We start from the raw sequence: 13,649 nt of genomic DNA, 5'->3' as shown, positions 1-13,649 counted from the left end.
TGTGATGAGATCAAGATTCACTCATTCCCCCTCACCTGCCTTCTCTTCTCTTCCTACAGAACTGTTTTTTCTTGCCACTTTTGTGCAAGATAATTTACCCCATTCTATCTCTGCCTTTCTCCCTCTCTCTATATATTCCTCTCTCATCCCTTAATTTGATTTTATTTCTTTTAGATGTCATCCCTCCATCTTCAACTCACCCTGTGCCCTCTCTCTCTATGTATATATGTGCACATACATATATACATACATACATACACACACACACACACACATATATATACACATACACACACATACACACACACACACACACACACACACATATGCGTTTTCCCTTCAGGTACCCTAATACCGAGGTCTCATGAATCATACACATCGTCTTTCCATGTAGGAATGTAAACAAAATAGTTCAACTTTAGTAAGTCCCTTGCGATTTCTTTTTCTTGTTCTTTTTCTTGATTACCTTTTCATGCTTCTCTTGATTCTTGTGTTTGAAAGTCAAATTTTCTATTCAGCTCTGGTCTTTTCACTGAGAAAGCTTGAAAGTCAATATTTTGCCTTGGAGCACGATACTCAGTTTTGCTGGGTAGGTAATTCTTGGTTTTAACCCTAGCTCCACGGACCTCCAGGATATCGTATTCCAAGCCCTTCGATCTCTTAATGTAGAAGCTGCCAGATCTTGGGTTATTCTGATTGTGTTTCCACAATACTCAAATTGTTTCTTTCTGGCTGCTTGCAGTATTTTCTCCTTGATCTGGGAGCTCTGGAATTTGGCGACAATATTCCTAGGAGATTTCTTTTTGGGATCTATTTGAGGAGGCGATCGGTGGATTCTTTCAATTTCTATTTTGCCCTGTGGCTCTAGAATATCAGGGCAGTTCTCCTTGATAATTTCTTGAAAGATGATATCTAGGCTCTTTTTTCAATCATGGCTTTCAGGTAGTCCAATAATTTTTAAATTATCTTTCCTGGATCTATTTTCCAGGTCAGTGGATTTTCTAATGAGATATTTGACATTGTCTTCCACTGTTTCATTCCTTTGGTTCTGTTTTGTAATATCTTGATTTCTCATAAGGTCACTAGGTTCCACTTGCTCCAGTCTAATTTTTAAGGTAGTATTTTCTTCAGTGGTCTTTTGGACCTCCTTTTCCATTTTGCTAATTCTGCCTTTCAAGGCATTCTTCTCCTCATTGGCTTTTTGGAGCTCTTTTGCCATTTGACTTAGTCTATTTTTGAAGGTGTTGTTTTCTTCAGTATATTTTTCAGTATTTTTTTGGGTCTCCTTTAGCAAGTCATTGACTTGTTTTTCATGGTTTTCTCACATCCTTCTCATTTTTCTTCCCAGTTTTTCCTCTATTTCTCTAACTTGCTTTCCCAAATCCTTTTTGAGCTCTTCCATGGCCTGAGACCAGTTCATGTTTTTCTTGGAGGCTTTTGTTGTAGGCTCTTTGACTTTGTTGACTTCTTCTGGCTGTATGTTTTGGTCTTCTTTGTCGCCAAAGAAAGATTCCAAAGTCTGAGTGTGAATCTGAGTGTGTTTTCGCTGCCTGGCCATGTTCCCAGCCAACTTACTTGACGTTTGAGTTTTTCAGCGGGGTATGACTACTTGTAGAGTAAAGTGTACTTTGTTCCAAGCTTGAGGGGATGCTCTGTTGATTTCAGAGCTATTACAGCCAGCTCTGCCACACCAGCACTCCTCCTTCCCCAAGAACCCCCAACCAGGACTGGACTGAGATCTTCAGCAGGCTCTGCACTCCTGCTCTGATCTGCCACTTAATTCCTCCCACCAGGTGGGCCTGGGGCCAGAAGCAACTGCAGCTGTAGTTCTGTAGCTGACCCTGGGGAGGTGGCTGAATAGAGAACTCTATCACCCTGTCCCCAGCAGCTTTTCCCACTAACCTTCTCTGTTGTCTTTGGTGTTCGTGGGTTGAGAAGTCTGGTAACTGCTTCAGCTCACTGATTCAGGGCACTAGGGCCCGCTCCGCCCGGCTCCTGGTCTGGTTAGTCCGCGCTGCTCATGCTGGGCTCTGCTGTGCTCAGCTCCCAGATCCATTCACAATAGACCTCACCCAGAGACCATCCAGGCGGTCCTGGGCTGGAGCCCTGCTTCCCTCTGCTGTTTTGTGGGTTCTGCGTTCTAGAATTGGTTCAGAGCCATTTTTATAGGTTTTTGGAGGGACTTAGTGGGGAGCTCACACTAGTCCCTGCTTTCCAGCCACCACCTACTTTATATTTTCTAATAATTTTGTTGGGTTCTAAGCTAAAGTTTATTATCTTTGTTAAAAAAAAAAGGGAAAGGAGAAGGGAGTTAAAGTAAGTTAGCCATGATCGACTTAATCAGAAAGGATAATACTTAAGTGACAAATATCCTAGTAACACTTGGTTAATCTCGTTCTTGTTACTGTAGATAAAAGTCATAAAGTATCTCCTTCCACATTGTCTGTAATTCAAACTCCTCTATTCTGGTTTTGAATGCAGCCTGATTTTGATATTTTCCAGCAGTTTTTCTTTTCAGAGGAATATTCTTAAAACTCTGCTTTCTGACATTAACTGAAGCCACTTTCCAACTTCTGTGATTTCAGTAATAAAAGGATGAGATTTGTTCTGTCCAGTGATGATCTTGTACAGTGGTAATTCCTTTTGAACCACTAGGTGGAGCTGTTAGTACTAGTTAGTAAAGCTTAACTGTAATGGCTCTGAAAGAAATCTTAAAGTATTTAGAAAACATTCATGATCATTGAGGAAAATTAAATTAAAGTCCATAACAGTTAGGGAAACTTTTTATAACTGATGGAAAATGTGAATTTAGTGCAAATATTTTGCCAAATCAGGAACCTTTTTAATTATGCCTAATTCTATCTAGATGTATTTTGTTAATACTATGATTTCGTCCAGTGGTTTCATTTTAGAAAGCTATATATGGTGACAAAAGTACTGTTCCCAAAGTATAATTAAGTTTACATATAATTGTGCACAGAGTTCTCAAATTGACTTTCTAGCTGGCAAATTTCATTCACAATATTGCTTGGAAAGTTTGTGCCTTCTCAAGAAAAAATAAGTTGGTTACACTGAAGAATTTGGGCTAGTATATAAAAGCCAGATTATGAAAAACATAGTTTGAAGAGAAGGCTAATTTGTTTGTATTTTTCTTGGAGGATTTCTGTGTTTGAAAAGCAAAGGTTTCTACTTTTATATAAATACATTTAATGGTTTTTTTTTCCTTTTATAGGACCTCCAGAGAAAAGTTGAGAGATTATCAATTCAAGAGACTAAAATACTTTTATGCAGTTGTAGACTGTGATTCTCCAGAAACAGCCAGTAAAATTTATGAAGACTGTGATGGACTGGAATTTGAAAGCAGCTGTTCCTTTGTGGATCTGAGGTAACTCCAGTTATGCATCTTTACAGTTTCTTTTGCACATTGCAATGCAACCTGACTTTTTTGGACTGAGATGGAAATCTTCATATATATTATTTATGCTTTCTTTGGTATCTCATATACTCCAAACCTGAATTTTTAATCATAGAATAAAATCTATCATCATGAAATGTCACCCATAGAAAAGGGAACTGATAGTAAGAAATTTGATAATAATATATGAGTCACATACTCTACTGACGACATAATATATGTATTTTACATATGCACATGTGTGTATATATAAAGTGTGTATATATACAAATGTGTGTGTATACACATGTTCACACACATTTTATTGATGCCTTTAGTCTTTATAAGTCATCTTTTCTTCCCGCCCATTGAATCTGCATTTATGACAAAAATAATTAAGGAAAAACATAAAATTCAGTGACAGTATCTCACATTGTTCTATACAAGTTTGTTGTACTTGTCCTCCACTTCTTGCCTGTGGACAGGAGGGGAAAATGTTTCAGTCGTTATTTTCCAAGACCTTCATTAGTTTTCCAGTTATTCAGGGTTCTAATAGGTATATCTTAATGTACATTCTTGTAGTCAGTGTATATATCATTCTCTTGATTTCATGTCACTTTATCGTGTCATATTGCACAATAAGTGAAACTCCGTTCAGTTCAGCCATAGTTTTGCAGTCATGTTCCTTCATATTTTGTTTTTGTCGCAGTTATTTTTGTTGTTGGGATGGTAACCCTTTCATTTAGTTGGAGACCAGGTGTGGTAACTTAATTCCTTTTTTTCTGAAGGGGAAAAAGCAAAGGGGAATGAAGGAGCAATAGGGGCTGCTCTAGCGAGTGAATGGTGTATTGGCATTATCTTTGGGCTCTGGCAGTATTTTCACAAATTGCTCAGGCTTCACTGACTCAGAACTGAAAAACTTCAGATCATTTTGAATCTCAAATCTAAGGAAACAGGAAGCTGAACTACTGTACCATTTTATCTTTAGACTGTTCCTTTTGTTGCCCAGTAAACCAGTCTACTGTGACTGTCAATAGAAATCAGCTCTTTAACAGCCTAGTTTTGTTTGAGAGCTTTGTACTCAAAATGAAATATTTTAGAAAAGGGTAAGATGTATTGTTTCAAAGACACTGGGATTTTTATGTTTCAATGGATTTCAGATTTAGGAAAAAAAAAACAATGGTTTTTCTTAACTTGAACTTTTAACATGTTTGAGTATTGACTGGAAAGGCATTCTCTCATTGAACAAATAAGTGAATTTCCTTCCCTTTCTACTTAACAGTTATAAAAGTGGGGTTTTTTTAGGTGTTCAGTTAGTGGCTTTCAGGCATTTGTTAAGGTTTTACTCATTTCAGATATCATGAATTAATGACAGCTAACTTAGTCTTTTCAGAATTTTTTTCATTTTGTTGTATACTACATCAACCAAACAAACTGAATTTTTTCCTACCCTACTTAGGAAAACCCTTTTTGTCAGCCCCCAAAGGCAAAAGCATATCTGCTTAATTCTTGGGATTATTCATGTTGGACATATTAGGTATACTTTACTAACTATAATCATTTACTCCAATTGAGCCCATACACAAGCCCATCTGGTAAGAAACTTTATTCTTTAAACTTAATACTAATAAACCATTCCAAAGAAAACATTTTGTGGTAGAATATAAACCATGCTGCCTTTTGGAAACATAGTATTACTATACCTGAAAAGTGTGTAAGTCAGTCAAAGCATAGGGTAATTTCCTTTTGTAGCTGCCCATTTTTTCCTTTACATGACAGCGTAAGATTTTCAAAGTAATTGAAGTGGGCAAATATGTAAAATGAAATTACTTCTAGTGGTTTTTGTACTCTAATCCTTAGGAAAGCATTATTGGTTTTTCTCCTAGTCTTCATGCATCAACTTCAAATGTTATTTCTAAATTAATTTCTATGCATTTATTCTGAATTTAGCAAATGCCAAATAAAAGGAGCATATCATTATACATAGTAGAATGGGAAAAAAATATTATACATAAAAATCTCTATGTGCAAGTTACTTTTCTTTTTAAATATTTAAGTTCAACCTACAGCTTTCAAAACTGTCCTGCTTGTCCGTGCTTTTTCCTGGACTTTCTTCTTTTATCTTCTCTGCATTTAAAAAAAAGAAAGATAGATGTATCAGTGACCGGCTTTCTTTTTTCTCCTTTTTTGAGGAGAGGAAAGATTATCCTATTTCCCCCTCAACTTTCCACCCACCTGCCTTATTGGGAAAAAAAGAAAAATAAAGCTTTTGTAATAATTATGTGTAGTCAAGCAAACAAATTTCCCCATTGGCTGTGTCCAAAGATGTATATTTTATTTTATATCTTGAGTTCATCACTTTTCTATCAAGAGATGAGTAGCATGCTTTCATCATTAGTCCTCTGGAATTGTACAGGTATTATTTTTCAGATAATACCTTACTTATGTATAGCACATTTTGTTTTTCAAAATGCCATCACATCTGGGTGTTCATCTGATCCCTGCGACAAGATGTGGAGATAGGATAGGTGACTTTTTTTTAATCCTATTATACAAGTAATTAAAGCATAGAAAGGTTGTGGCTTTTCCAGGACTAGATTGAGGTCAGTGGCAGAACTACAAAGTCTTGAATTTCTTCAAAACATGCAAGGCTCACTATTAATGAAACTGTGCTTTGGATTTTCTGATCCAGTGATGTAACACACACACACACACACACACACACACCCCAGAACATAGCAAATTAATAAGATATTAAGTGCTTCACCAACTTGAGTTATTTGGGGATAGGGTTAAATGGAACCATATTTTTATATGCAAACATATTCATCAAGTTCTGCTCTAAGGCCTCATTGTGCTATAGAAGGAATCCCAGGTTTTCAAAAGCTATGTCGTTACATCACAGATTCTACCATGCTGGAAAGAACTCGAGAGTATGATCCTAGAAATACACCATTTCTGTTTTTGAGGACTGCCTAGTGCCGAAAGGATAGTTTGGCCATTTGGTGATGACTTTGTTAGCCACAGCAACCCATGAAACAAAATTTTAAAATGCCCCTCAATCCTGTGTAACCCCTTCTACCTCTGTAGTGACCAAGTGACAGAATGTGCCAGAATGGTGTAAAAGGAGGCAGAGGATGCTGAGTATCACAAAAGTTGTGAACCATTGATTAACTTTAACATAATTGTTGGCATTTTAAACTGAGACCATTGAGTAGACATGTTGCTAAAGGAACTGAATTGGTATTAATCTTGACGTTTTCACTATAAGCAAAGCCAGAAGACTGGGAGAAGTTGGAGTAAAAGGAAGGGATAGTTTACAAGATCTCCTTGGAAGGGCAAATAAAGGAGTCGGAAGGATTGGTTTTACTGTGTGTACATAGATGACAAGAAACATTATTTCATTTTGAACATCTTTTATTGCAGTGCTCATGATAGTTTTTGTTAAAAGATCACAGGGAACATCTGTTAAAACTTGGTAAGAACCTCCAAATTAAATCAGTATATACTTGGGATAACCCAGTGGATTTGCTGTAAAAGTAGTAAACATGGAGGGAGGCATCAAATTCTTGTCTTGAATAAATTTTTTGTGATATATAGGCATGAAGCTTTTGTGTAGGATATAAGTCTTTGACCTTGCTCATTCCTTACTCCTGAACTAAATTTTCCAACATACTTGCCTACATATGGTCAGCATAGACTAATACTAAAAAAGAGATTTATAACCAAGCAGAAATTACTTACTTGTGCTATGAAAGCCATTCCTAATTCAGCTATTTGTGTGTAAGCAGAACACCAACTTGTTAGAGAAAAGATCAAAATTAATACGAAGGCACAAGAAACAATAATGGGTAGCAGGGGGGAGTGTAAATTTACAACTCCAACCTGATAAATTTGAGCAAGATGTTGATCCCAAATAATGAGACAAAATGGAAAAGGGGTCTCTAATACCCATTTAAAAATATTCTTATTAAAATTTAACTGGTGTGAGTCACTTGTCATATTGAAGACATTTTTTAAAAAGGTAAAAAGCACCTGCTCAGGAATCGTACAGAAAGAGATGACAGCAAAGGGAAAAAATTGTTTAGAATATAAACTTACTTAAAAATTTAACAGAGGATGGTGAAAGATTATGAGCCAGTATCATCACAAAACAGGGAGAAGCAGTGGCGAAAAAACTTGCTTCAAAACTGCTGGGTGAGATACCCATCTGAATAGGGTCACCCCATGGTTATTTAAGGATGAAACTGGTGGGAGGAAAATGAACAAATGTAAGCTAAAAATGATTCATGAAAATGTTTATTACAAGCTCTTTTCACCATCAAGGATAGGGAGCATTTGAATTCAATGTCACAATCCTGGACTGTGCCTTGGAAGATTTAATCCTTTCGTACCTGGAACTCCTACTATGAAGTCCTAATTGTTGATGTCTCAGATGGAGCATTCTATCTGGCCAACTCCAGGCATGCTTGACTTTACTGCCAACCATTTCACTAGCTATTGTACACTCTACCTCACCCATCCTTTTGCAGTTTTGGAACCTTAATCAATTCTATTCTACCATTGCTACTTGGAAGGATGTGTCATTCTACCTCCCCCATATTTCTTTTAACTTTCCCTTTAACTTCTCAAAGGAAGTGACCCCTTCTGGTCCCCACTTCCCTCACTATGTGTCTCCCCTTATTGGCATGAATCTCCTTGAGGGCAGGGACAATCATCATCTTTGTATTTGTACTTCCAGTTCTTAAGTATTTGGCAAATAGTACGTGATTAATGGAATGCTTTTTCATTCATCCATTCCTGCTATTTGTTGCACATAATAGTCTCCTATCTCTACTTTGTTTTATTGATGAGTCCCTCTTATAATGCACACCTTGCTTACCTCCACATCTTATTTATATACACGTCAGTGGAAACCTTTTGTTTTTAAAACATAAATACAGCTCAGCTAAAAAAAATATGCAAATTGGCCTTTTCAAAGGACACCTGTACAAAACCTTTCTTGATCCATCTAACTCAGAGTTTCTTAATCTTAGGTCCCAGAATTTTTTTTTAAAAAGTTAATGTTTTGATACCTGTATTTCAATATAATTGGTTTCCCTTGTAATCTTATATATTTTATTTTATGCATGTCAGACTTTTATTGTGAGGAGGTCCATAGCTGAAAATGTTACGTACACATGTTCTAGATGCTAATACCCTCCCTCCCACTCCACTATTTATGTTTTGTTCGTTTTGTACATACTTTCTTATGCATGTGATATCTCCTGCTATAGGATGTAACCTCCTTGAGGGAAGGAATTACTTTATTTTTGTTTTTGTTTTTCCAGTGCCTAAAAGAATGTCTGGCATGTAGTAGGCCCTTAATAAGTGCTTGTTGATTGACTATACATAACCACAGAGCTAGGGAAAATGGCATTGAAGAGAAACGGTAGCTGGCCTCAACCACATATACGTAGAGGAGGTCCATGTTGGAGGTGACACAGTTTGAGGGTACTGAGGGACAGAGTCCAAATGTAGTTCTAAGAACTTTGATGAGGAGCTCTGAAAACCCAGTGAACTTCCTTGATGGCTGCTTTTTAAACTCTTGCCAGTAGCTCTTATTTATATTGATTTCAGCGGGGTCCTCACTATGTCAGGGTATTTCTTTTATACCTCCCAAATCTATTCACTCTTCCACTCTACACAGTGCCTTTTCCAAATCTTTTCATCCTTCCCGAAACCTCCAATGGTTCTCACTCTCATAGGAGTCTCAAGTGAGTTTCAGATGAGACCTTGCCTGATTTCACTGAAAAAGTTGAAGCCATTCAAAGAGAGCTCCCCCTTCTTACCTGTTCCTTATCTCACATCTTTCAGATGTTTTCTGCCACTGTCTCCTCTACCTGTCTCACATGAAGAAGGTAGCCCTTCTTTTTATCAAAGCTAACCACTCTACATGCCAAAATGATTCCATTCCATTCTGTCTTCTCCAGCAGATTGCCCCTGTATCATCCCTCCTGTCTCACTAATCCAGTCTCTCCCATCTATCGATTGCTTCCATACTACATACAAACACATATCTTCTGCATCCTCAAAAATCCCTCACTTGAACTGACCATCCCCACTAGCTATAACCTTGTATCTTTTGTCCCTTTTGTGGACTGACAACAATAATTGCCTTCACTTCCATTCCTCTCATTCTCTGCTTAACTCTTTGCAGTCTGGCTTCCAGTCTCATCATCCAACTGAAACTCTTTTCCGACATTACTAATCATCTCTTAATTACCGCATCTAATGGCCTTTTCTCAATTTTCATCCTTTTTGACCTCTCTGTTAATTCCCAGATCTACTTATTCAACCCCACCCTAAAGTATCCCCTATTTCCAAATGTCTGTTGTACATCTCAAACTAGATGTCTTAGACATATCTTAAAAAGAAACTAAGCTCACTGTCTCTCCCTAAGGCATCCCCTCTTCCTAGCTTTTCAGTTACAGTAAGAGCACCATGGTGTCTCCTATATATGTATCAGGATTGTACGAAATTTCTTGAAAGATAAATCATCAGAGAGAATCTTAGACCTCTGATCATTAATATCAAGTAAGGTATAAAACAGGAAAACAAATGAATGTTCACCAAACATGGTTGCCCTTGTCATAGACAAAATCTAGTTGAGACGTCCAGTTAAACAGGGTATTCCATATAGATGACTAGATTCTTTAAATGTTTGTGTTAGCAGATGGCATTGAGCATTGACAGAGATTTAAATGAATTCAGTATAAACACTTAAAAGAATCTTACCTACCTATCCACATAGAAAAAGCTAAGTGGATGAAGAATGTCAGTAAGTAAGCCTCTATTAAGGACCTACTATGTGTCAGACATTGCTAGATCTTGATACAAATGCATCGAATGAAATAATTCTTGTTCACAAGAAGCTTGCATTCTAATGAGGAAGACTATGCACATAAGTATATAGAGAATAATTATAAGGTTAATAAATACAAGTTCAGACTGTGCTATACAACAGGATGGATAACCTAAAAGGGCTTTGTCTGTATGTGTATCTCAGATACCAAAAATGAACAGTAATGAGTGCCAGAATTGAACAGGATGCAGAAAGCAGTCTGGAATGCCTTTCAAGAATTGCAGAGTTCTTTGGGTTCTTCATGAAACAAAGGCCCATTTTATATCACCATTCTTTCAGTGATAATGTATAGCTGTGAGTCTTTGAACATCACACTCAAGAATTGAAGCTGAGGATCACCCTGAAGTCAATGGGAAGCAGGTTGTTAATGTGAACAGGCAACACTATATTACAAAGAATTGTGAAAGATGTCATCAGATAAGTGTCTGGTTATAGAGAATCAGTTGGACTGATCCCATGGGGAAAATTCAGAATAGTGGAACAGATAAATGCATATACATCTGGATATTTCAAAAAAATGCTCAAGAAAGACCCCCAGCATGTTAGATGGAACCCTTTTGGCAAACTTAAGGGAAGGATATACAGTAGTTATGTGGGATAATAAACATGATGAGTTACTATCTGCATCTTTAGAGGGAATAACTACATCAGTGAGGTTACATTTATTAGATATATCAAAGCAGATATCTTTGTGTAAAATAATAATAGGTAACATTTATATAGCACTTAGTATGTGCCAGGACTACTAACATGTTACAATTTTTATCTCATTTGATCTTCATGACAACCCTGGGAGATAGGTGCTATTATTATCCCCGTTTTACAGATGAGGAAACTGAGACAAACAGGTTAAGTGAGTTGCCCCAGGGTCATATAGCTAGACAGTGTTGGAGGCTGGATTTGAACTCTGGTCTTCCTGACTCCAAGCCCAGTGCTCTATCCATTGTGCCACCTGTCTGTTGTATACATACACTCATTTGTTAGGCTGTTTTGAAAATGTTGACTACTTTGAACTCCATATAGAATGAATGTCCAAACTGTAGCTAACTTAAAGAATCCAAAATTTTTGTTTAGCGCTAAAATATTCTTTTAAATTTTTATCATTATTTTTTGTTTTTGTATTTAAGGTTTATTCCAGATGACATTACATTTGATGAGGAGCCAAAAGACATAGCCTTAGAAGTGGACATAACAACATATAAACCCAAATATTTTACATCTGCAGCAATGGGAACATCAACGGTATCTGAACCAAATGTTCTTTAAACTTTCCAATATTTAAAAAATTTCTTACCTTACAAAAATGTGTCAATGATAGTTTAAACACTTCAAGATAGGCTTTTTCCCCCATAACATTTCATAGCATTTTTGTAAATATTGGGCTCAAAATTATACTACTCTTATGCAGTCGGCATCCGTACTTTTTCTAGGAGCCATGTTGAGAATAAAGTAGAAGAGCAGCAAGTATTATTTGGATTTGGCTAAATCAAATGGGAGTGGGAGGGATTTCCAAATTAATGTGTTTTTATCACTTACATCTGGTTGTTCTCTTGATTTTTTTTCTCTTCTTTATTTCACATTTCCTTTGAATTATCATCCCCCTATATATTTTAATCACAAGTGTGTGGCAGAAAGAAGATTCTCAAAACTGTGGGGAAATACAAGAGTGTAAAGTGAATGGAAGGGTTAGTAGCATATAGTTTGAGAAGCAACATTCTAAAATTGGTTTTATCATGCCTCATCTCACAGCTTAAAACATAAATCTGTATGTCCAAATTAACACAGATTCTACGTTGAGATACTTGTAAATGTTCTACAAAATTCAGGCGTATTACTTTGCCATATTTTCCTGATTTCCATCTATGTGGTATTTTTTTTTAAAGGTAGAGATCACTTGGGATGAGACTGATCATGAAAGAATTAAAACACTAAACAGAAATTTTAAAAAAGATGAACTTCTTGACATGGATTTTCAAGCCTATTTAGCATCCTCCAGTGATGATGAAGAGGAGCCAGAAGAAGAGCAACAAGGTGTGTGTTGATTTTTATTTTTCTAAAAACCTGTTTGTATTTTGGTTTACGTATATAGGGGCTCTTGACAGTTTTAATTTTTCTCTGTGCAGAGGTTTTCAAACTTTTTGGTCTCAGAAGCCTTTACTCTTAAAAACTGAGGAACCAAAAAGAGCTTTTGTTTATTGATTATATCTATCAATATTCTATCATATTTTAAATTTAAATACCTTCATATTATTGTGAAAAGAATTTTGACCATGCCAAAAAGAGTCTCAGGAACCTCAAAGATCCCTTGATCACACTCTGAGAACCACTGCTCTATTACAAAAAATAAAAGAATGACCTATTAGATTCATCATATCACTTTCCTAGATTGAAGGGCATAACAAACTGATTTCTTGGGAGTAACCTTTATTCTTCCTTTCTGTCAACTGTCCCATTGCCTCTCCTAAAAAACCTTATCACATTTTTAGCAACCTAAAAATTTTTCACATTTCACTCAAATCTGGTGCTGGGTGAGATTAGATAAGTTACCAGAAACCTGAAGAATCATGTCAGGGCTTATATGTGTATTTTTATATTTACTAGATGGATGTATACATGTATAATACTATTTTGTACTGTTTAGTGTTTGACATGTATGTAGTATATAAAAATAGTATTCAAAGTCATCTTGATTTTTTAATTTAAAACTCAATCTAGTTTTCTTCAAACTCTGTGGCCCTGTGTAGCTGAACGTTCTCACATAAAATCTTTTGAAGTTTTGTTCTTCATAAACGTATAATAGAAGCCTTCGTATATTAGTTCTGCCACTAGTTCTAATGTAGCTGTTGACAGAGGAAAGAGCCATGAGTTATTTATACCATATTTAAACTGAACTTGGCTTCTTTTTGTTACACATTTTCCTTTCATATAAAAAGCAAAAGATTTATCTTCCTTAGTTTTCACTTTTGACATATTACTCAGACATGTCATCTAAAAAATGTTTTGAAAAGAACATAAAATTAGACGTCATTTAAAAATAACTTCTCTGTATCACAGGTTTCTTATAGCACAGCAGTATTTCATCACAACCATATACCACAATTCTTCTTTCTGTAGTTGATAAGTCCTGGCCAACAGCTCTGATTGCTTCACTCTAATTTCAGTCTATATTTTCCTATCTAAGCTACTGATCTCCTTGGAATATCTTCAAATCTAATTTTCTATTTATTATATATATCTGACAGCAAAAATGGTGAGATCCAAAATGTTATATACCAGTGTACTAGAATAACAGTTTGTAGCAATAGAATGCTTAGAACATGAAAGACAGGGGGCGGAACCAAGATGGCAGCT

General features: G+C 36.2%; 1 protein-coding gene across 1 annotated transcript in view; it reads left to right on the top strand.

Moving 5' to 3' along the window:
• ESF1 (ESF1 nucleolar pre-rRNA processing protein homolog) overlaps window positions 1–13,649 on the top strand; it is a 101,886-nt gene that overhangs the window by 24,158 nt on the left and 64,079 nt on the right. Inside the window, exons 6-8 of the mRNA XM_036749403.1 lie at window positions 3,233–3,385; window positions 11,426–11,540; window positions 12,182–12,329. Of these exons, the coding sequence (XP_036605298.1) occupies window positions 3,233–3,385; window positions 11,426–11,540; window positions 12,182–12,329 (416 nt within the window). The remainder of the gene's footprint in view (window positions 1–3,232; window positions 3,386–11,425; window positions 11,541–12,181; window positions 12,330–13,649) is intronic.

This window comes from Trichosurus vulpecula, chromosome 3 (assembly GCF_011100635.1).
Source record: "Trichosurus vulpecula isolate mTriVul1 chromosome 3, mTriVul1.pri, whole genome shotgun sequence".
Classification (NCBI taxonomy): Eukaryota; Metazoa; Chordata; class Mammalia; order Diprotodontia; family Phalangeridae; genus Trichosurus; species Trichosurus vulpecula.
The sequence above is the reverse complement of the archived record's forward strand: the minus strand, read 5'-3'. Positions and strand labels throughout refer to the sequence as shown.